The sequence below is a fragment of the Prunus dulcis genome, chromosome 8 (genome assembly GCF_902201215.1).
Source record: "Prunus dulcis chromosome 8, ALMONDv2, whole genome shotgun sequence".
In the NCBI taxonomy this organism is placed as follows: Eukaryota; Viridiplantae; Streptophyta; class Magnoliopsida; order Rosales; family Rosaceae; genus Prunus; species Prunus dulcis.
This window is the reverse complement of record NC_047657.1, coordinates 19,730,366-19,754,011: the sequence shown is the minus strand read 5'-3', so window position 1 is coordinate 19,754,011 and position 23,646 is coordinate 19,730,366. Positions and strand designations below refer to the sequence as shown.

At 36.9% G+C, this 23,646-nt stretch overlaps 4 protein-coding genes and 1 non-coding gene across 7 annotated transcripts; 2 read left to right on the top strand and 3 right to left on the bottom strand.

Moving 5' to 3' along the window:
* Window positions 1-100: 100 nt before the first annotated feature.
* On the bottom strand, window positions 101-172 carry TRNAD-GUC. The gene has a single exon. It is a non-coding gene; the product is annotated as a tRNA-Asp (tRNA).
* Window positions 173-401: 229 nt separating this feature from the next.
* On the bottom strand, window positions 402-3,908 carry LOC117612255. Of its 3 annotated transcripts, none has more exons than XM_034341022.1 (12): window positions 3,698-3,908; window positions 3,541-3,608; window positions 3,376-3,415; window positions 3,232-3,287; window positions 2,910-3,066; window positions 2,487-2,806; window positions 2,275-2,400; window positions 2,081-2,196; window positions 1,900-1,994; window positions 1,625-1,722; window positions 1,378-1,508; window positions 402-1,217 (listed from the first exon to the last, which is right to left on the bottom strand). In XM_034341022.1, the coding sequence occupies exons 1-12, from the start codon at window positions 3,762-3,764 to the stop codon at window positions 1,154-1,156; spliced, it is 1,338 nt and encodes a 445-aa protein (XP_034196913.1). In that variant the 5' UTR covers window positions 3,765-3,908; the 3' UTR covers window positions 402-1,153. The 3 variants fall into 3 exon arrangements, with proteins under 3 accessions (XP_034196913.1, XP_034196915.1, XP_034196914.1); XM_034341024.1 differs by having other exon boundaries at window positions 1,631-1,722; XM_034341023.1 differs by having other exon boundaries at window positions 2,910-3,060.
* A 2,547-nt stretch (window positions 3,909-6,455) lies between these two features.
* LOC117636381 (wee1-like protein kinase) lies at window positions 6,456-10,494 on the top strand. The gene is made up of 10 exons (XM_034370855.1): window positions 6,456-6,921; window positions 7,033-7,093; window positions 7,181-7,247; window positions 7,390-7,656; window positions 7,771-7,838; window positions 7,958-8,067; window positions 8,148-8,188; window positions 8,298-8,446; window positions 9,194-9,547; window positions 10,143-10,494. The coding sequence occupies exons 1-10, from the start codon at window positions 6,554-6,556 to the stop codon at window positions 10,260-10,262; spliced, it is 1,605 nt and encodes a 534-aa protein (XP_034226746.1). The 5' UTR covers window positions 6,456-6,553; the 3' UTR covers window positions 10,263-10,494.
* A 3,229-nt stretch (window positions 10,495-13,723) lies between these two features.
* Window positions 13,724-18,039, top strand: LOC117638179 (potassium transporter 5-like). The gene is made up of 7 exons (XM_034373305.1): window positions 13,724-13,974; window positions 14,071-14,296; window positions 14,956-15,204; window positions 15,326-15,376; window positions 15,791-16,051; window positions 16,328-16,750; window positions 16,826-18,039. The coding sequence occupies exons 1-7, from the start codon at window positions 13,801-13,803 to the stop codon at window positions 17,800-17,802; spliced, it is 2,361 nt and encodes a 786-aa protein (XP_034229196.1). The 5' UTR covers window positions 13,724-13,800; the 3' UTR covers window positions 17,803-18,039.
* Window positions 18,040-22,282: 4,243 nt separating this feature from the next.
* LOC117638013 (nuclear transcription factor Y subunit B-5) lies at window positions 22,283-22,899 on the bottom strand. Its single transcript, XM_034373097.1, has one exon. It carries the CDS (start codon window positions 22,887-22,889, stop codon window positions 22,359-22,361), a length of 531 nt encoding a protein of 176 aa, XP_034228988.1. The 5' UTR covers window positions 22,890-22,899; the 3' UTR covers window positions 22,283-22,358.
* Between the last annotated feature and the right edge of the window lie 747 nt (window positions 22,900-23,646).

The following is a 23,646-nucleotide window of genomic DNA, read 5'->3' as shown; positions in this document are numbered from 1 at the left end:
TAATTTATTAATTAATCCATGGGGCCTAAGTAAATTTCTCAAGTCTAAACATAGTTAATTTAAAAAAGCTCGACCAAATAAAAAGTGTCAAAAACAAAAACGCCGTTGCCGGGGATCGAACCCGGGTCACCCGCGTGACAGGCGGGAATACTTACCACTATACTACAACGACATTGATGCTAAATGAATGAACCAGCTTTATTAAAATCTACCAAAGTCAAAATGAAAAATAGATTTCCTACACATTCATTATGGTCTATTTGGATGAGGGAAAATAACTCGGAATTTAACTAAAAATTGGGAATTTAAGAGGAGAAATTGACAATTCTTTTGTTTGACAACTTAAGCACGGAATTTATTAAATGACACGCGTAAAAAATCGTGAAAATTTGAGCATCCAATTTCCGAATTGAATTTCCACCAAAATAGGCGTTTTAGCAAAATTCTAAACAAGAAGTATGCTTACAAGTTACGCTAGCAAAATGAAAAAAACCCGTATTAAACCACATTGGCAAATCCAATTTTTTATACTAATCCTAATTTACAAGTACCGTATATCTGTCACTAAACTTATGTACACTTAAACAGATTGGGATCGACTCCCAACAAAACTACACGTGTAAGAAGCAACGTTGTTCATGGTGCTAGATCTGATTGCATAGACGCATGGTGTTTGGTAACGGAGCTATTAAGTTGCCAAAGCAGCTTCCCTTGCTTCCTGAACCCTGCTGAGCCAATCATAGCAATTGCAAATCAAACTAGAACTGGGTTAAACAGTTGACAAACTGTTTTGAGCTAGAGATCCATGTTAAAAGACACCAATATTCATCGTTCTCATAGCCACCATCATAACCAACTGAACCAAAAAAAATCATCCACCAAGCACTCCCATAAAAAGCAGCATTCATTTCAAGGACAAATTCACTCTTCTTCACTGTCTCCACCACTTGGATAGCCGTAATAGTGTTCAGGCAGAGCATATCCGTCTGGCACTGGCAGTATGAATAAGATTTTCCAATGGAGGTTGTGGATTACCTTCAATTGATATTCAAACCCACCTCCCATGCAAGGCCTGCTCATCACCGGATGGGGTGGACTTTGAAGTTGTACTGAAATATTTCATACCAATCCTGGTAACCTGAGCTTGTCAAATTCAAATCTCGGAGAAATAAGTGGATAGGATAATGCTTTTGTCATTGCCCACATGAATCTCCTTCCTGCCCAGATTTTATCCATCGTACTTCACATTAATCATGATATTTGTAGTAGAATAATACACAACTAAGAAGTAATCAAATTCTGGTGGTATTTCCAACCCCCACTGCAATAATGCAGAATAAGCCAAGTCTAGCAAAGGTTCAAATTTCAGTCTCATACCATGGAGCGTGAATACGAATCCATTTCCCAGCATCAAGGTCAACATCATTGCAAACTCTTGGATTGAAAATAACTGTATGTGTTGTTTCTTCGTTCAGCATGTGCTTGGGGCTCTCTGACCGTGGGAGGCTCTGCACAAACAAATATGCATCTTCACTCATCCTTTCTAACAAAGCCATCAGAAAACATGCATGTGTATTCACTCATAAACATGCTGCTGGAAGAACATCTAAGAAATGATCATTACCATGACCTTTAAGTTATTGCCAAAGGAGCAGTGGCAAACTGTCAGCTTTGCATCCAAGTGTCTCGAACAAATTTTCACATCGATGCAGCTTGGTTCCTCTGAGATATAAACATGAAACAGGAGATGAACAATAGGCCGAAGGATATATTTTACATAATTTTTTTCCTTTGCACCTAGAAGTACAAACCCACATATACAAAGTTCTCTGTCGTATCCAAGTATTCTATGCTTGTAGAAATAAAATAAAAAATAAAATAATTGCAAGGCTTTATTACTTTGGTTAGCTCCGTTCTCAATATTCTTTAAGAATTCCATATCACTTTCTTTTTCACTCTGAACGACCTGCTGCAGTTGCCCAAATAATCCAATTCTACAAAATTGGCAGTATGAGCAATCAGTGTAGAAGCACTTCTACTAGCATCAACTGCACTTGTATAACATGATCACACTGTGTACCTTAATGTTTTAGGCACTGTAACAAGGGCTCTGTCATTTAAAGCTTCCTGAAATCTATCTACCAATGTTTGCCTCTTCACCTCCGGTTTATCAAGCTTCAAAATTTGATCATCAGCCTGTCTAAGAATGTACATTAGATAGAGTACTGATTTGAAAGGGAAATAGCCTATAAAGCAATCAGAAAAAAGAGATACCTCGCTATCACTTGGCGATTCAGGGCCTAAGTGCTCTGGGGAGCTTTCACTGTCGATAAGTCTATCTCCAAGTCGTGGTACTCTCTTCAAAACAGGCTGCCTCCTTTTACATATTTTTCTACTATACTGAAGCAAACACTGGATCAAACAGGGTAGAGAAAAAACGTATAGGGAAAAGGATGAGAAAAACATGTTTGAACAAGACAGAGAACCATTTTGGAACTTCCTCTTGCTACAGTTGTCTTATCCTGAAGGCCATCTAAAAGCTCTGCCATTGACTGCTCAATACAGCCATGCCCATGTTCATTGACTTCAAAAGGCACAATGTCCAACTGATTTTCCTCCTCAACCTGAATATCCTCAAGAAGCTCAGCATCTGAATTTTCTTCAGTTCTATAATCCAACCTCTCAGGCAATTCTTGAACCTTGAATGAAACATCATTGTCATCCTTATATACAGAAAGCCAAGAGTGTCCTTCCTTGTGTATTGGGAAACGGAACAAAAACTTTGGCTTGCCTTTGCCTTTGACTCCTACAGCAGTTGATTTTGCAGTTAAAAAAAAAAAAAAAAAAAACTACAGATTGTGACAATAAACCCAAAAATAAAGAATTACCTTTCAAATACAAGACCGTACCTTTAGATGATTTATTCAATTTCAAGTAAGAAGAATGTGACGATGAACATGACTTTTTCTCATTCGAACGCATAAGTTCCTCAACTTCTTTACTTGCCGCAGACCATGTGTATGATCCGTCTTCTTTTCCAATGCTATGAACATCATCTTTCTGCAACTTTTAACCACCAACAGTAACATAAATTTTCGAGCAACAGTAACATAAATTTTCGAGAGCACATTGTTCCGCTTTTCCACAAACAGGTTGCAAGCATATTACCGCCTTACACTAGCACACTAACACACAATACATAAATAAGATAGTCTATATCTGAATGCATACCTCATCGCCAGAGCTCACGTCATCCTTCAAGTTGCAGGCATCCACATGCGCACCAGCTTCAGAAACAATTAAACAAACATTATCTCTGCTCAAAGATCCTACGGCAGTACAACGCTAGCAGCCAGTTCTGGAAAAACATGTTACCTTTGAGCATTTCTAGCCGTGATGAAAGTGGTAATTCCTCCTGTTAAGAAATCAAAATTCTAACTACATAAAACGATACACACACATTGATGCATTGATACATGCACATACACATAAATCAAGAACATTGAAGCAAAATTAAGAATTAAAAATAGAAATGAAAACCTTTTTCTTGGCGGACCCGTCAAGGGTAAGGCGTTTGTTGGGCCAATCTTGGTCAGATTCTTCCTCATCTACGCAGGTGAAGAACCAAAAACGCTTATCCAATAATTCCAATAAGTACAAAATGTGCATAATACGATAATTGAAATGAGGGAGTTACCGGAAATGCTCTGATCAGAATCTGGAATTGTCTCAAAACAACGCATATGCTTTGTTTGCTTATACATCTTTAGGCCAATCAACAAATTCAATTTTGTAGAAGAAGGTAGATTTGTAGATGGGAAGAGGCCTTTGGAATTACACTAGGGAAACGATCGAGCTCCAACTGCCACTTTGCCTACTCAGAAATCGCCCAATTGCTAGACGGCCGCTTAGGCGCTAGGCGGGTTTTATTTAATTATTTAATAAATCGTATAGCCGCGCGGCTATATTATATTTAACAATTATAGCCGTGCGGCTCTACTCTTTAAATAAAATTATCTTTTTTCGGAATAGATAGTATAGCCGCGCAGCTATACTTTTTAAATATATTATTATAATTAATGCGTATAGCCGCTCGGCTCTACTTTTTAAGTAAATTATCATTTTTAAATAAATAGTATAGCCGCTTGGCTATACTATTTACATGTATTATTTTGTTTAACCAGTATAGCCAGGCGGCTATACTCTTCAAATAATTTATCTTTTTTAATAAATAGTATAGCCGCGCGGCTATACTATGTACGTAGCCGCGTGCCAATACGCTTTAAATAATTTTTTAGAAAAATAAATAGAATAGCCGACCGGCTATACCATTTACATATATTATTATATTTAACGTGTCTCTTGCCATTGAAGTGAAGATATAGAGGCTTATCCTTTACCTGAAACAGCTTCTGGCAAAGCCCCACAAAAAGAAAGCCCTGTGCTTTTGGAACAAGTTCGCGGGCCTGATCTAAAACCACATTTGTATTTTCTTATGCAGGCAATGATGTGATATTTAAAGTGGGTGGTAGAAAGGAAAATATGGTCAAAGGCACCAAAAAATCATCTGTAGATGTTGTTGGCTCTAACAAAATTGCAAAAAATCAGAATGGAAAAAGGAGTTCCTCCCTGACGAATGTTGATGTTGATAAAGCTAGTTTCCATGGTTCAGAGATAATATTGGAAGAAGCAAAGTTAAGGGTAAGGTCAAGGACTTTGTTAAAATGTTCAACCAAGAAGTTCTGTGCAAACCCGCATATGATGGTGACCTTGGAAGTCAGAGATCTAAAACGAAGGAGGAAGGCGCTTTCAGAGCAGAGAATGAAGCGAGTATTAGCGCAGCAAGAATGTCCGAGGACTAGCAAAAGTCCAACGTGAAAAGCCCATTTCCAAATGCTTCCATCATGGTAATCAAATTAGAATGGTTTGAGTTCACATACCCAAAAACTAACAATATGTTTTCTTCAACATTTTGCTAAGTATCTTATTTTGTTTTCTACGCTTTCCAGATGAATGAAGATCTCAAACAGTTAGAGAAAGAATATTGTGAAGCAAAGACTGCTAGCTATGTACTTAGTAATGCTCCTGGGCAGGACGTCTCAGCATCAAGTTCTGGTTAGTTCTCTTAATCATATATAAGTAATGTGGCTTAGCTAAACACTTAAGTAGAGGAAGAAGTGGTAGACAACAGCACTAGAAATCGTTAGTCATTATGGGGAAATTTCTGAGCTAAGCCTAAACCCTAAACCCTGAACAGATTGCTAGCCTATGCAAACAAAACAACATACATCTTATTCATTAAGTGTTGACAGGATCAGTAGCTTCCTGGTACGTGGTTCTTCTATAAAACAACTGTTTTCATCTTTTCTTGTATTCTTATAACGTGCACTCGCCTGCCGTGAACGAAGTTTCGTTCAGTCCATTCTGTATTTCTTATTGAAGTAAACAAACTCGGAATTCCCATGCCAATTATGTTTCTGCAGGCTATGCCTAACAGTAATATTAAGGAACTAAATTTTGAATTTGAGCAATGTTATACTTTTTGTGAAAGTCATAGTTCCTACCAGATTTTCAGATAAGCTATTACATTGTTGGCAGGTCAAAGAATTAACTCAAGATTAGAAGAAACAGCCACAAGCTTGCGAAAATCATGAAGAAATCCAGGTAAAATACAAAGCAAACAAACACAGCATGCTGTTACAATTCTGTCTTTTATCCTGCTAGCAATAATGTACTAGTTCATAAAATGCAGGCGATTGATGCGAAGATACGACAGTGGTCAAGAGGAAAGGAAGGAAACATACTCTCGTTATTGACTACTATGCAACATGTGAGAGGCATTGATTTGTCCAACTCAGTGAAAAGAGCATACCAAGTGGCTCTGCTCTGTTTACACCGAGATAAGCTGCAGCAGAAAGGTGCTACTTCACATCACAAATACATTGCAGCCAAAGTTTTGATATCTTGCAGGTACCTAATTTACTAAGAATCACATCATAATTATATTTAACGAGTATAGCCGTGCGGCTATAATATTTACATATATTATTATATTTAACGGGTATAGCCGGGCGGCCATACTCTTTAAATAAATTATCATTTTTTTAAAATACAGTATAGCCGAGCGGCTATATTATTTAAATATATTATTATAGAGTATAGCCGGGCGGCTATACTTCTTAAATATTATTTATTTATTTAAAGAGTATGGGGGTCTTTTTTTTATAATATTTTTTGCTTTACACTTTGTTGGGCCCACTAGCCATCAAATAATATAATAATTTTAGGTTGCCCTCGTGCAGCGCGCACTAATTTTGAAAAGCCTTATTTCCCTCCATAACGAGAATGGCTTACATGGTACGCGACGCATCACATAATAAATTAAATCCCATCTAACGTCGTACACAAATCTTCCACGAAATTACCCGATCTAATTCTACGGACAAGATCAAATATTAGAGAACCGTAAGGTAGTTCCTGCTCCACCCAATCCATTTTGCCCTCGACAATCCCGCGCGATTTGAAATTCACTCTTCTGCTCCTGATGTGATTTATGCCCAATAAATCCCTTCAAGTTTCTATTTTTAAATATATCAGACAGGGCCAAAGGAATCAGGAGTCAAGTAGACGGAGAAACACAGAGACAGTCGATTTGGCCGAAACCCTAAATACGAGCAAGAAGAAGAAGAAGAAGAGTAGGAGGGAAATGAAGGGAGCACTAGCAAGGCTTCAGCTAGGTGAAAGCCACCAATTGTCGTACCCCCCGTCATCAAAATTATCTTCTTCCAACTCCTCTCGCTTCCAGAACCTTTTAGACTCCGGAGCTGCCGACGCCATCCTTCCCTCATCGTCTCCTCTCGGTACTGACCTTGACCCCAATTTCGACGACAGAGATTTCATTCTCAGCCAAGACTTTTTCTGGTAAATCTCCCCGCATCCTTGATTTGATTTATAAATTTTCAAGCTTTTTAATACTCGGATTCAGGTGATTGATGAAAAATTCGGTTGTTTTTTCTGTTCCGATTAATGCAGCACCCCTGATTATATCACCCCGGATAATCAACATACGTTGAACGGTTGGGATTGCAATAAGGTACCATGGATTGAATTTTATACTTTCTGTAAATTTGAGCTGCGTTTTAAAAGTATTGTTTTAATAGCTTTGTTCTACCTTGTATAGGAAAATATCCCTTGCCCAAAATCACCAGAGAAGTCAAATACGGTTAAATCCAAGAGACGCAGACAGGGTCAGACTAAGACTACAACTATTATTTTGCTTTTATATCTGTATTTTTCCAATGTAGAAAATTATGCACTGTTTATTGAGTCAACTTTGATGAAAATCGATTGGATATTAGCATTGCAATTAAAAATCCATACTTTCTGCAGGTGATGTCTTATTGAATCCTCTCAGCCCTACATTTTCCGGAAATCAGCAGATAGTGGAACTGGGAACGGATTCTTTTGGCATAGATGAAGCTAAGATAGAGAAACCAACAGTAACTGAAGTTCGAAAGACACAAAATTATGTATCTCAATCTGCAGTGGCTTTACGCTGTCGTGTCATGCCTCCTCCATGTTTTAAGAATCCATATTTAAAGGATGCTTCAGAGATGGACATTGATCCTCTTGGCAACCAAAGATCAAAATGTGCTGGTACACTTCTGTCAGCTGCCAATATAATTCTATTTCAGTATTAAGACATTAACAGAAATCCCTTATTTCATTTTCAATTTTCAACTTCTGCTTACATAATGGTGCAATGTACAGCTTTCTTCCCTGCAATTATGGGAGGAAATGGCCTTTCACGCTATTGCGCTGATTTTCATGAGATTGAGGTATCCACTAAATCCTAAGAACATTTGAACATAAGCACACCACTAGTGCTTTTTTATTTCTAAATTCTTAATATTGTTGTGCTTGACTAACTTGTTTGTAATTTTCCGTCACTTTCCAGCAAATTGGTAGTGGGTACTTCAGTCATGTTTTTAAAGCCTTGAACAGAATTGATGGTTGTTTGTATGCTGTGAAACTTAGCATGAAGCAGTTGCATCAGGACACAGAAAGGTTGCTTACTCGTGCTTTAGATATATCTGCCATTTGGTCAAGCTATATTCTTATGCGTAATTCTTTTGCATCCTTTGCAGGAGAAAGGCTTTGATGGAAGTTCAATCTTTGGCAGCTTTAGGTACATTTGCATGATATATGCATATATATGTTTCCAGTTTGTGTTTCTGCTTCATCTTTTTGACCTCATAGCAATTCCTTTTATGTTTTAACTGTTTTTCCTTCCCTAGGTTCCCATGAAAATATTGTTGGATACTACTCGTCTTGGTTTGAAAATGAGCAGCTCTACATTCAGATGGAATTATGCGATCACAGCTTATCCATCAACAAATTTTCCCGAACCTTCACAGAGGGAGAGATTTTAGAAGTCTTGTTTCAGGTTTGTGTGATTTTTAATAAGATCTCACTTGAATCTGAACATTAACCATGTAAAAGAAGATTCTCACTTGAAAGTTGAAACCGAACAAGGTTCTAGCATTAAATCTATCACTAGATTGATTGCATTGCAGTGATCTGTTTTCACTACACTATAGGAGCCTCTGAACATTCACACATAAAAGGAGTAATGATAGACAGGGTTTCTAGGTCGGTAATCAGCTGTTTACCTCTTTCTTTATCATGAAGACCTACATTCAATTGTTATATTATATGCTTATACTCCTGTCTAGTGTATAGAGTGCATGCAATTAAGTATGTCAGGGGAATTTAGATTCCTCATAATTCTTAATTACGCAAAACTAATAATATTTATGCATATGTGTTTGTGTTCTGTTTTCGTCACCATTTGAAATATAAGTCCTTTCCTTGACACATGTATGATTGTTTTAGATGTGCAGTAGTGGTGTTGATTTCAATCCCTTGATAATTTTAGATGTTCTGTTTTCCTACATGAAGGAATGTCATGTTGCTATGTTAAACAAGATGGAATGGCTTTAATCTAATGAATGTCCCTACTCAAATCACAGACACTCACACTGCATGCACACACACAGGAATTGACATAAATCTGAGGTCAAGATCTTATTTGGCAGGCCAAAATTTTCAAATTAATTTGTACTCTTTTTAGCATGACAAGGTTTCTTCTTCTGTTGACATATACTTATTTCTCATACAATCACATACACAGATTGCAAAGGCGTTGCAGTTTATACACAAGAAAGGAATAGCTCACTTAGATGTAAAACCTGATAATATATATGTCAAGAATGGTGTTTATAAGCTTGGTGACTTTGGATGTGCAACTCTACTTGATAAAAGCCTACCAATTGAAGAGGGTGATGCTCGATATATGCCTCAAGAAATCCTGAATGAGAAATATGATGATCTTGACAAGGCTGATATCTTCTCCTTGGGAGTTGCCATTTATGAGCTTATTAGAGGTTCACCTTTGCCCGAATCAGGACCTCAAATTTTAAATCTTAGGGAGGGAAAATTCCCACTCCTTCCTGGTCATTCGCTGCAATTTCAGAACTTACTCAAGGTACTATAATTTTTTATTTTCCGTTAGTGGTTGGCTTTTCTTCTGTAAATGTGAAGTTGTGACCGTTTCACTTGTTTGTGTGCATTAGCCTGAAGTCTTATAAGAAACACTATTTTCTGTTTAGGTGTTTCTAAGTTATGAACTCTTCCTGCACTAAGGTTTTGTATTGAGAAAAATGCATGAAATAATAATTTACTGCCTTCTTTTTTTAAATCTTTGCTCCAAAATCTTGCAATGGGAAATCAAATGTATGTACAATATCATTTCAACTGTAAATTGTAATTTGGTTTGCTGATAATTGCAAGCGGAAATGGGGTAGGAAGAAAATGATCCCTGAAATGTCTGCTTGCTACAATTAGTAAAAGGCTCTTCAGATGAAAAGGCCAGGACATTTTCATGTGAAATCATACTAACAATGCTGTTGTCTGCGGCTCTCCATATCCATTGTTTCAGTTGCCATGATATTATGCTATTACTGGATATAGTCAAGTTGCTTCTGATACTATTATGATCATATCATTCTTAGTTGGTTTGGGCTATAAAAGTACCCTGTGATGGCGTTTCTGATTGCATTATATTTTCTCAAATCTCTCAGGTCATGTTGGACCCAAATCCAGTTTGGAGGCCATCAGCTAAAGATTTGGTTGAAAATCCAATTTTTGACAAGGTCCTGAGAAAGGGACGAGCTTACGACAACCACGATTGCCTTTTGTAGAGATTGGGGTGTTGTATGCGTCATTCATTTGCATCAGCAGGCCCTGTAAAACAGGCAAAGTGAAATTCGTGAATGACCAATTTTGTAAGTATAAATTATTCCTCTAAACTATGCACCTAATTTTCCCATTTCTTCGGTGCATATTTTGTTAATCTGGAGGAAATCTGGGTCATGTACTCACGCTTATGTGCTGCTGCTAATGAAGGTCTAAATTTATTGCCTGCATTGATCACTAATTCTCTTTACTCGTTAACAGAGACATTAATTTGTAAGGATGAAGGATGATCAAGACATAAAGCCCCAGAAGTTGATATTAAAACATGGGGGATATAAATTATAGCTACAGATATATAGGATAGTGAACTAGATAACTCTGTTGTCTCAGCTGCACGTTTGACAATATCTTGTTGCCGTTTATATGAGAAAACTCTAATCGCATAATCCAAAATATATACATTATTTTCCCAAATCATATACCTAATTATCAAAGGTGTCAAGACGATCCACAATATTTTGTAGCATCTGAGTGACTAGTTTTCGATGGCAAACATAAAACACGTAGAAGATTTTGTCTTTGAGTTGGAATATTCTCGCATGGACATGCATATGTGCCCTTGAACCACAAAGTTGACAACAACCATTTGGTTGAGCCAACAACTTAACAACACTGCTAGTAGTCCTAGTGCTGCAAGAGGCAAATCCTTATAGTGTACAAACAGAGGAACCCAACAACCCAACAAATACGATACCAACATATGATCTTGTACATTCTACAAGAAATGCTTGTAAATACGAGAAATACTATGGGTGATGTTCATGGTCGAGTGGGAGAAATGCTAAGGTCAGTCTCCCAATCACGAGTCACTTGCCTTTCACAGTCCCAATCACAATAATCAACTGGATAATTGTGCTATGTCAGCAGCATGTTCAGAATAAGTTACAGATCTTTCTACGCGAAAGTCTAATCGCATAAACCAAATGATATATTATTTTGCTCGAACGTCTATTCGTCCACAATACTTTTGTAGCAGCATATATATTTTGACTAAAGGGTCTAATTAGCAAAGCAAAGCAACCACAACACGCGTAAATTTTTGTCTCTGAGTTTGGAATATTCTCGGATGGACATGCGTAAGTGCTTTTGAAACACAATGCATGCACAACAACAACAACAATTTGGTGGAGCCAAGAGGTCAACAACACTGTTTTTACGCGATTTGTTTGCTTTATTAGTAGAAGCTGTATGCATAACATAATCCGAATCTTTTAATATGCAATCAGAGCATGAATGCCTTGTTAATTAGAATAAGCGCAATCATTGTTATCAAATCTGACGGAAGAAAACTTTGGTAAAAATCATTGTTTTTAAACAAACCATGCATATTATTATATGTATCTTTCATTTTGGCGCATGGGAACCGGCAACAAAGAACCTGGTAGAAGAACCTAGAAAGTAATTAACTTAACATATTAATTAATCAATTTATTAATAGTACAGATGAAAAATAAATTAGTTAGCAGAATCAATTGGACAGACTGATCAGAAGTGATATGGTATGTATATTGGTAGCTGCTGTTGGCTGTTGTTGATTCTGCATTATTTTCATAGTTAATTCACAATTACTTATAATTGCAATGACACCGCAGACAGCAAGCCGCACATGGTGTCTGGGATTCAGCAGCTAAAACATTTTCTAAGCAAACAATTTTATTAGGCTTTCTGCCACACAAGTCATAACATAGCCGAGGGAGGGGACGGGGATGGCCTTAGGTTTGGTGCACATCTGAATATGGAGTCAGCACCGAGGCCGCAAGGACATATACTCTATGATCAGCTCATGACAGATTCCTAATTTAGGTTAAAATATACAATAGACCAAGGTTTGTTATTTTTGGGTGGTCCAATCGACAAAACTCCAACACAACAGTTAAAAAATACAAAAAGTTAACTGCATAATTGCTCTCATGTAAATTACAATACAAAGGCCGCCATAAAGGAAATCCAAATTATACATTTTTACCGTAGTCTACAAGTGCGTGATGTGATTCTAAGCGTTAATTTTGAACCTTAAAAGTATCTTAACACTGCTCAGATACCAAATTACCTGTTGCAGTTAACCCCAGCTATATATATATAATTTATTTTTTTGTGTGGAAGATTCATAATTCATTGAACGGTGCACCCTTTCTCTCCTCATCATGATTCAGGCGGTGTTATTTGACAATTCCGAAGGGTTATGACTTATGAGCTTTGGTTGTGCCATACTGCATATCTGCATGCATGCCATGCCATGCCATAGTCAAACAGTTGTCACCTTCCTCTGATACTGCCAAAAGCATAAAGACTAAACCAGATACACATGTCACACGTGACGAAGATCAAATTGCACGTGGCGTCTTCTACTAGAAAACTCCTATGACTTTTGCTCTAAGCTATCCGATTATAACTAAGCAGCAACTGTCGTCTTCTGATTAGTGCAAAACCTTAACTTTGGTTATCATGTTTAATTACTTTTCCAATTCTGGTTTTCATGCTAAACCTAAGTTTTAATTACATTTGTACAATAAGCCTGTATAGATTGTCACAAAATTTGACTTGTAATCATTAGTCACAGCCTCCAATCTGACTAGGTACCTTAGATTGTGTCACAATCCCAGTATTCATATTAGAATTTCTTCTTCATTGCCATTCCAATTGAATTTTTATTCTCCTTCTTCTTTTTCTGATTTTGTATTTTCTTTCCAATTATTTATAAATAATTCCTATCTTTTTTCTTCTTATTTTTCCCAAAAAAAAAAAGAAAAAAGAAGTCAATTGAAAGGTACGTACATAAGTAAACTCCAGGGTATAAAATTTTGTTTATAACTTTCTTATGTAATCAATTTGACCCGTGGTGTACCTAAAACATATAAAAATTTCTCCAGTTATAAACAGCTAATATAAAATATGATGACGAAGTTAAATTATTAGGTATTAAACTATACGTATATTCAAATTTAGATAAATATTTTGTTGGGCAATATGGGCACTAAAACTCCTAGGCCAAAACAAAAGGAGACTAAATTTGATAATATATAGAGTGGAAATTTCATAAGTGGACTGGGGACATTTAACTTGTAAAATTACAACTTCTGAAGGGCATAATTGATTATTAAACAGATGTGGCAATAAAAAAAGATATCCATCAACATCTCGGCCTCGGACGTCCCGTTAATTAGGTAGGCTTCACATTAATCTCACAAAACAAGGTCAAGCTATTGTCCTAGCTAAGCTATTGTTTTGCTAGCTCCATGGGATTGGTTCCATGCTTCTTTTTGTTCTAACTTGTGACGTACGTGTACATACGCGTATAAGCATACGAGTACATACCCGTATAAGTATACAAGTATGATTAGTTGTGGGCTTAACTTGCCTTTAAATATGACCCTCCATATCCTCACATATAGGAAGAAGTAGTACAGCTCCCCATACTTACGCACCCCCAGATTTCAACTCTCTCTCCCCAGATTTCAACTAGCTCATCTAGGAATCACAGAAATGCCTGATGAAGAGGTGATATTGGAAAACGCCACAGATCATCAAGAAGTTCCAGATCATCATCAGAATCAGGAGCTCAAATCCAAGAAACTTTCATGGCAAAAGCTGCGAAGATACGACTCCTTGGACCTCGAGTCACGCAGTTTCACTGCTCACCATGGCCATGCCTCCAAGGTCTCCATTTTCATTTCTTATTTTTGTTATTCATTTTCTGGTCTGTTTGTATATATAACTTATAATTTGTTTTCCTTTGGGTTGTTTTTGTTATAGGGTGCAGAGTGGTCGGTGATATTGCACCTAGCATTTCAGAGCATTGGAATAGTTTATGGGGACATCGGTACATCACCTCTCTATGTGTATTCAAGCACCTTTACCAAAGGCATCAATCATGATGACGACATTTTGGGTGTTCTTTCTTTGATCCTATACACCCTCACCTTAATCCCTTTGATTAAGTACGTTTTCGTTGTCTTACGGGCAAACGATAATGGCGACGGTAAGATCTCATCCTAGCTACATCCTTTAATAAATTCATAATATTTCACTTAAATTAGCTGTATATTATTCTCGTGATTGCTGTTCTGAATTTTTTTTATTTAAATATATTGCACGAGTCACGACTACTTTTTACCTAAATGCACGACTACTTTTTATACAATTTTTTAGTTATTTAAATAGGTACCACCCAAATGCACGATTACTTTTTATACAATTTTTTAGTTATTTAGTCACTCACGACTCTCAAGTACTACTCAAGTTTTTAAAGCTTGTTGGGAAGTAATTCTGGATAGATTAGAATCACTTTTAGGAAAAAATAGTTGTCATGTGCTTCTTCATAAAATTACTTAAAGTGATTATATGGAAAAGTTATTCTCCATAGAAGTTCTTTTTAGCTTATCCAAAATTACTTCCAAACGAATCCTAATTATTTTATCTTTATTTTTTAATCTGACCAAAAGTCCTAACTTTGATGTATGGTTGTGTCATCCTGTGACCCTGTAACTAGGAATTAAAGTAACACAACGATGAGGCGCAAACCAGGGACGAACTCATCTATAGACTATAGTCATTCTAATATAATTAATTAATTAATTTCAATACGCATGATACATGACAGATGATCTATTGACTTTTTTTTTCCTTTCTATATGGCAGGAGGGACGTTCGCACTATACTCTTTGCTATGTCGATATGCCAAGGTTGGTTTGACTCCGAGTCAACAAGCAGAGGATCGGGATGTCTCAAATTTTGAGCTGGAGTTGCCGAGCAAACGCCTAAAGAGAGCATCAAGGCTGAAATCTAAATTAGAGAACAGCCCCTTCGCCAAAGTCTTCTTATTATTCGCCACCATGCTTGGTACTTCCATGGTCATTGGCGACGGTGTTCTCACTCCTTGCATCTCAGGTTTCTAATTCTTCACTTCCATGGTCATTTGATTTGAACATTGTACAATAAGACAAAATCAAAGTTTGATTTTATTTTGACTTGACCATCACAAATTTTTTCTGTTCCAATTTGATGGCAGTTTTGTCGGCTGTTGGAGGGATCAAAGAAGCTACATCTGCAATGACAGAAGGTACCCCACATGGCCCCACGTTCTTTTGACTCCAAAAATAAGTTTAGGTCATCATCTGCTAAAAATACAAAAACAAAACAGTAGAGAGTTATTATTAGATTGTTGAATTGAAAAAAAATAAAAAATTAGAGTTATTATTAGATTGTTGAATTGCAGTATTATATAATTTAACTTTTTTAATTCGGTCCTAATTTGGCCCGAAAAAGTTGACCCTGCCCTAATTCGGTTTGAGATTGAAAATTTATGGTCGGGCTGGGCCATCCTAAAGCATACATATGTATTGATGCCCATTTTGTGTGAATAAATTTATTAATTAATCATTGTATATAATATTGCATAGTTTGGTCAATTATTTAATTTACGTAATTGTTAACAAATCGTTGTTTATGATACTTTTGCTATGTGTGTACACAGATCGGGTTGTTTGGATATCAATAGCCATCCTGATTTGCCTCTTCATGGTTCAAAGATTTGGAACTGATAAAGTGGGCTACACTTTTGCACCAATCATTTGTGTTTGGTTTACACTGATTGGTGGCATTGGTGTCTACAACTTCATCAAGTTTGATCCTACGGTGGTCAAAGCCCTAAATCCACAATACATAGTAGATTACTTCAGGAGGAACAAAAAAGACGCTTGGATTTCTCTTGGTGGCATTGTCCTTGCCATAACAGGTTCCAATCTAATTTACTTCTTCTTGTCAAACAACACATGACTAGGGTTTGTGGCTCGGTTCAAATTTTTTGGGTTCGAGTCAGGCTCAGGCAGCCTAAGCTTTTAAACCCTTGGCCCAAGCTTTACACAATTGTAACAATGGGTCAGGTGGGGCTTTGATCCATCGAACTTGGATCGACCCACTTAGGCCCATAGACTTATTGCCAAATGTTAATCCTTACAAATGACGCATGAAATAACTATTAAGTTTGACTTACTAATTTTACAAAATGCAGGAACTGAAGCATTGTTTGCTGACGTGGGCCACTTCACAGTCCGATCCATTCAAATAAGTATGTGCGCAGTTACTTATCCAGCTCTCATCTTGGCATACACTGGACAAGCCTCTTTTCTTCGCAACCACCATCATCTTGTTTATGAAACCTTCTTCAAGTCTATACCAGGGCCACTGTATTGGCCGATGTTTGTGGTGGCTGTATTGGCATCAATCATAGCCAGTCAAGCCATGATTTCAGGGACTTTCTCTATAATCCAACAGTCACTGTCATTAGGGTGTTTCCCTCGTGTCAAAATCGTGCACACATCGGCCAGGTACGCAGGACAAGTTTACATTCCGGAGGTCAACTACCTTCTCATGTTGGCTTGCGTTGGTGTCACTTTCGGTTTCCGAACCACTGCAAAGATTGGCAATGCATACGGTAAGTAAATTAAATTATAATAATTTGAAATTGATTTACTAATTAATGAATGTCTTTATTTTTATTTATACACAGGTATAGCTGTGGTGTTTGTAATGACGCTTACGTCGTCGTTTCTAGTGCTAATCATGATAATGATATGGAAAACCAACATATTTTTGGTCATCTCATATGTTCTTGTCATTGGAAGTGTGGAGTTAATGTATCTAAGTTCGGTGCTCTACAAATTCGACCAAGGTGGATATCTTCCCCTCGCCTTTGCCATGGTCTTGATGATTATAATGTTTGTGTGGAATGATGTGCATCGGAGAAAGTACTATTACGAGCTTGATCACAAAATCTCTCCCGTACAACTCAAGGAAATTGCTGTTAGCGCAAACTTTTGTCGAATGCCTGGCCTCGCCATGTTCTATTCGGAGCTTGTTCAAGGCATCCCTCCGATCTTCAATCATTATGCAGCAAATGTGCCTGCATTGCACTCGGTCCTTGTTTTCGTCTCCATTAAATCGTTGCCTATAAGCAAGGTTCCATTGGAAGAGCGATTTCTTTTTCGGAGAGTAGAGCCTAAGGAGCTCAATGTGTTTCGATGTGTTGCAAGATATGGGTACACAGATGTTCGAAATGAGCATGAACCCTTTGAAGGGTTGTTGGTGGAGAAATTGAAAGAGTTCATAAAGGATAGTTTTTGGATATCTCAAAGAAATATGGACGATAATAATGGGGAGAAATTTGACATCAAGGAGGAGGAATTCGATGACGGGCTGGCTAACGGCGAGAATGGCAACGAGGATGTGAAGCAAGTTGATGATCAAGAGAAGCAACAAGATTTACTGGACGAAGAGATTGAAGCCATAGACAAAGCATGGAGGTGGGGGGTTGTTCACCTAATTGGAGAAAATGAAGTGACTGCTGCAAAAGGAGCTGGTATAGTTAAAAGAATTTTAATTGATTATGCTTACAACTTCTTGAAGAGGAATTTGAGACAGAGTGATAAAGTGTTTGATATTCCTCACAAACGCATGTTGAAAGTGGGCATGACTTATGAACTTTAGAAAAAAGAAGAAAGAGGAGACATGATCGAGTTTGAGTACAGCTTCAGAAAATAGATAAATAATCCAATACTGACATACGTATCCATGTCGTATAGAATGAATGATTAGACACTTAATTAAGCTCATTTCCAATCTTTTAATTCTAGCCAAAAGTCATTATATATATATATGTATGTTTTTTTTCCCAAGAAAGGGAGATTATATTGAGTAACTCCAGAATCAAATTTTGTTACAGCATTTGACTAACTAAATGTAGTACATTTGAAATGACCGAATCATTTGAAAATTCATTTATTTAATTTCTTTCTTATTCAAATCTTAACATAGATGGATTGTAATAATCTAAACAAAGAATTTTACCTAATAATGTCATCTCAAAATCCATAAATTTGGAATCCCTCCATCCTAATCGAGCAATCCAGGGCATGAAACTGTAGTAAGTGGCAATTCAAGGGGTAAAGGGATAAACATCATCTTGCCTCGGACGTCCCGGTTAGCTTATAGCTTGGCATTAATCTCAACAAACAAGGGCTAAGCTAATATTGTTGTGCTAGTCCCCATGGGATTGGTTTTCTTTAAACGTGTGACCTGCGTGTGAATTTGTAGGAGTAATAATATTTATTTGTATACGCCTGTATAAAAAAGCATGAGTTGTGGGAAATCTCTTGCTTAATTGGCCTTTAAATATCCCAGATTTCTGCAAATACAAACACAGAAATGGCTCAAGAAGACGTAATATTGGAAAGCGCCACTGATCATCAGGGAAGCCAAGATCATGATCATCAACAAGTTTCTGATCAGAGTCAGGCACTCAAAGCAAAGAAACTTTCATGGCAAAAGTTGCGAAGATATATGACTCCTTGGACCTCGAGTCACGCAGTTTCACTGCTCACCATAGCCTTGCCTCCAAGGTCTCCATTTCCATTTCTTATTCTTGTTATTCATTTTCTGGTCTGTTACAAATTTAAAAAAATTTAAAAAAGTATAGCCGCGCGGCTATACTATTGATATATATTATTATATTTAACGAGTATAGCCACAAGGCTATACGATTTACATATATTATTGTATTTAACGAGTATAGCCGCACGGCTGTACTCTGTCAGTAAATTATCTTTTAAAAATAAATAGTATAGCCGCGCGGCTATACTATTTAAAATAAATTAGTAAGGTCCTGTTGGAAGAGCACTTTCTTTTCCAGATAGTAGAATATAAGGAGCTCAATGTGTTTCGGTGTGTTGCAAGATACGGGTACACGGATGTTCGAAATGAGCCTTTTGAAGGGTTGTTGGTGGAAAATCTGAAAGCGTTCATAAAGGTTAAGTTTTTGATATCTGGAACAACAATGCACAGCACTAGTGGAGAGAAGTTTGACATCAAAGTGGGGGAATCCGACGACGGGTTGGTTAAGGATGAGAATGGCAATCAGGATGTGAGGCAATTTGACGATCAACAGAGAGGCAACAAGATCTGTTGGACAGAGAGATTGAAGCAATAGACAAGGCATGGAGTTGGGGGGTTGTTCACTTAATTGCGGAAAATGAAGTGACAGCTGCAAAAGGAGCTGGTATAATCAAAAGAATTTTGATCGATTATGCTTACAATTTCTTGAAGAGGAATTCGAGGCAAAGTGAGAAAGTGTTTGATATTCCTCACAAGCTCATGCTGAAAGTGAGCATGACTTATGAACTTTAGAAAAAAAAAGACTAATTAAAAAAATTAATGCGCATCCAAACTCGCATTGAGTTAATGCGTATCCAAACATCCAAACTTGTGTTGGATTAATACTCATCCAACCTAAATAACGGATTATATACCGCATTATATCTTACAATATTGAATCCCAAAACCCCTCTGTATTTATATATCTGATATCAGTGTAACCTCCCGCACGGCTTCTAATCATATATATGCTGCAAAAATGCCAATTAGTTTCTTGGCCCAGCCGTCAAAAATTCATACAACATGAGCATATTGGCTTTCCACAGTGAAGCCGTGAAAAATGTAATCTAGTGCTGTCTTTTTGAATAAACAACATATAAAATGTGGTGGGCGGTAAAAGTTGACACTTGGGAAAGAAATGCAGAATAGCTAGCACGTGTAGAGTTGGGGACTTTGCTAGGTGTCACATGGAGAACTCAAAAACTACATGCCTGCGCTTCTGTCAGATTTATGGGTTTCGGAGATTAATTCCATGAAGTGAGAGTTTTCTTGTTTTCCATTTTTCTATATATAATCTCCAAGTCCAAAGCCAAGAGGGTAAGTAAACATTTAAAGTACAGAAAGCGCACGAAACGAACAAAGTGACTTCCCATGAGCTAGCTAGAAATTTTAATTCTGCTCGAACGCCTTTTTCAAATCTTGTATCATATATTTCGGTCCTCTTTTTCTTTTTTTTTAAATTGGCATGAGGAACCCTAGAAAGCCTAACAATTCAGTCTTGCACTTGTTTGTCTCCATTTGCCAGGAATCCACACAAAAAACTTGTAAACAACTTGACATTACAGCTTAGTCATCCTCACTTGTGGGAAGATGATCCAAAAACTCATTTCATTATAAAAATCGTCGCCATGATCGAAACTAGATGTGTTGTTAACGACAAATTAACCATGGAAGGTTGAGCCATGGCCACCAAAGCTGTGGTCCCGGTTAAAAAACAAACAAAAGTATAGCTGTGGTTATCAAAGGAAACCCTAGAGCTAGCCGTTGAATAACATAATTAGCCACATGACTACATGAGTGACGGATAATGTGGGTTTCCCTTTTTAAATTAACCAAGAATCAATGCAAATTAGCTAGCTTCCTTCCACTCACACGGCATCTAGCATGCGCATGTGTGTGTATATATAGATGGTAATTTAGATGACAGGAATTTTGAGAGAGAGAGAGAGAGAGAGAGAGAGAGAGAGAGTTAATTCAAACGGTTAGAGTGCTCAAGACATGTAAAACCAAACTTCACTAAAAAAACTAGAGAATTTCATAGGGTATGATTTTCAAGTCCAGTATTAATATAGAGGTATTTACACTAACACCTCCTTAAGTTTTCGGTGTTTTCACAAAACTTCCTGAAGTTTCAAAACTTACACAAACACCTCCTGAGGTTTCAATCTGCTTTCACACAAAAACCCATTTTCATTGATTCTTCACCCAAAATTTGATGATTCCATACATAAAAACTTCTGCAAATAACAAAATTCACCTCAACGAATGTATGTGCAATCTAATCTCAAATGCTAACTTTGTCATTTGAATGAAATTTTTTCATATAAAATCATCAATCTTTGGACGAAAAATCAATGGAAATGGATTTTGTGAAAACACTTACGGGATTTTATGAAAACAACGAAAATCTCATAGAGTGTTAGTGTAAATAACTCATTAATATAAGAATACCATAAGATGAACTTAAAAGCAAATGAATATTTGTTTTTCGCAAAACCTGAGTTAAAAGCATCCAATTTCTCATATCGGATTTTGATTACATCAGAAATATGAACAAAACATGGCATACAATGAGAAAAAGATTATGTGTAATTGATGTCTTATGAGTGAATTTCATATTCAAAAGGCCAAAACCATACATATGGCATGTTATACACCAACAAATAAAACTTTTAACCCAGAGAGAGTTTTTGATTTTCTTTTGGAAATTGGCTGGACAATCTTTTGGGAGAGATTTATTTTCCTATATTCAATGGAGGCCAAACGGGGAGGATAGGTTATTCGAAGATAGTTTTAATTCGAGCAACCAGAGTGTTTAAAATGTAAACCAATTTCAAGAGAATTAATGTATAAGATATTATCTGCCAGAAAACAAATCGAAATAATTAATTTGAATTTTTTCCAAAACTGAAGATGGGTCCTATATATATATAAAACCCTAAACATCCAATCTCTGAAATAAATCATATCAGATCTAACTCACACCAGAAAGATGTGAGTAGCATCAAAATTGAAAAGAGATTATGTGAATTGATCTCTGGTGATCGTAGATTCCAAAATAAAAGGTCCAAAAAACCCTAACGGCAGTTTGCACCAAGCAAAATCCATAAATTAATCAGAGATACATACATCACTAGTGTTTCAGTTGTTTTGTAGTTTAGTGATCTTATGGCTTCCACCCCGCGGATATTACATAAAGAGTGAAGTATATCCCATTCAACTAACCCTCCTTGAATTCAAGTCAAGGACAAAATTGAAAAGGAAAGATTAGCAAGATAACAGTATGTCATAGATTACTTGCTAATTACAGCTTAGAAAACTAAGAAGTAGAGATATAATTGCTCATCAGACAAATTAGTCAAAGGATTAACTCCAATTTCTCATAATTCTCGAGCTAATAACAGTCAACCAAAGAAGAAACCCAGGACTTAATAAGTTATGAGCACACATGAGAAACACAAAAAGAAGAAAAAAACCTAAAATTAAACCTTCCCACTTAATTATCTATAGTCATGTTTATAACATCATCATCGTCACCTTCAGCTCATACAGTTTAAGAAGAGTACCACTAATTTGAAAAGTATATTAGTTACCTCGCTTCATATGATCATCACTCAAAATCGCCGGGAGAGCGAGCTATTTCCCCTTTCAAGCACATTGAACTTTAAGGGACTAGAGGTACTTGTCCTTGGTGGTGACAGTTCGTTTTTTTCTTCACTACTGTTGGCCTTGCCTTGGTGAGCCGCCTTCTCTCCTTCCAATTCTCTGTACCTATGCAAATACCTCTTCAATGGTTCAGCATAATCATCGAAGCCAAGAGTTGCAAGAGCCCAGCAAATGTCATCGCCATTCACTGTCTTGCGCTTCTCTTTGTGACACTTGTCAGATGCTTCTCCAGTCACAAAGCTTATGAACTCAGAAACACATTCCTGCATGGTTTCTTTGGCTTCTTTCGAGATTTTTGCATTTGGGGGAAGAATTTGCTTCATGATCCGCCCAACATTAGCAATCGGAAGCAGCCGATCTTGCTCCTTGATGACCCCATCTTCTTGATGATGATGATGATCGCTAGAGATACTACTGCCTGTGAAATTGTACTTAAACCCTTCTCTCTCTGATGAATTATTGCCTATGTTATTATCCATCTCCACATGAAATTTTGATCCTCTCAAACACAGACACGTTGCTACCTCCTCTCAGTTGCTAACTAATTAAGCTGCTGCTTTATATAGAACATCAGATGTCCATATGTGCATGTTTATGTACATATGCACCATACAGATGGTAAAGCTTCCTCCATATGATGATGACATGCTTCGACAAATACCTGGTCAGCACAACAGGCAATTCTCTAGGTTGCTATTGATTGGGTTATTTTATGTTATTTTATTTTATTTTTTCCCTCTCTCTCTCTCTCTCTCTCTCTCCCCCATGTCACTGTGTAAGGTTTTTTGTGGAAGCTATCTACTCCCCGACCCAATAAAAACTTTGAAAAAATAGTAAAAGACTAAACTGATCAATTATGGAGAATGGTCCCCGCTTGGTCTTTCATCGATCTGTTGGATTAAAGCCTAAATAAGATTAAGAAATAATCTTTAAATAATACCATGAATTTGAATTTGTGGACTAAAGTTATGCACGTGTATTTGTTGCACTGCAGATATACAAACTAATCAAAACCTAAAAAGAATGGACTAATTATAATACTAATATTAGTGTTTGATTACCTACTGCTCTTAGGTTTTTTCCATGGGATCGATGGCTCTGTACAACGGCAGTACTACTTTGTAAGTAACTTTTTGTTAAGGTGACAGCCAGGTCCAGGAATTCTGGATTGGTTTATGAAATGCATTGATCATGATTCGTTTGCCTAAGAGCACAATTATACATAGGGTTGGCATG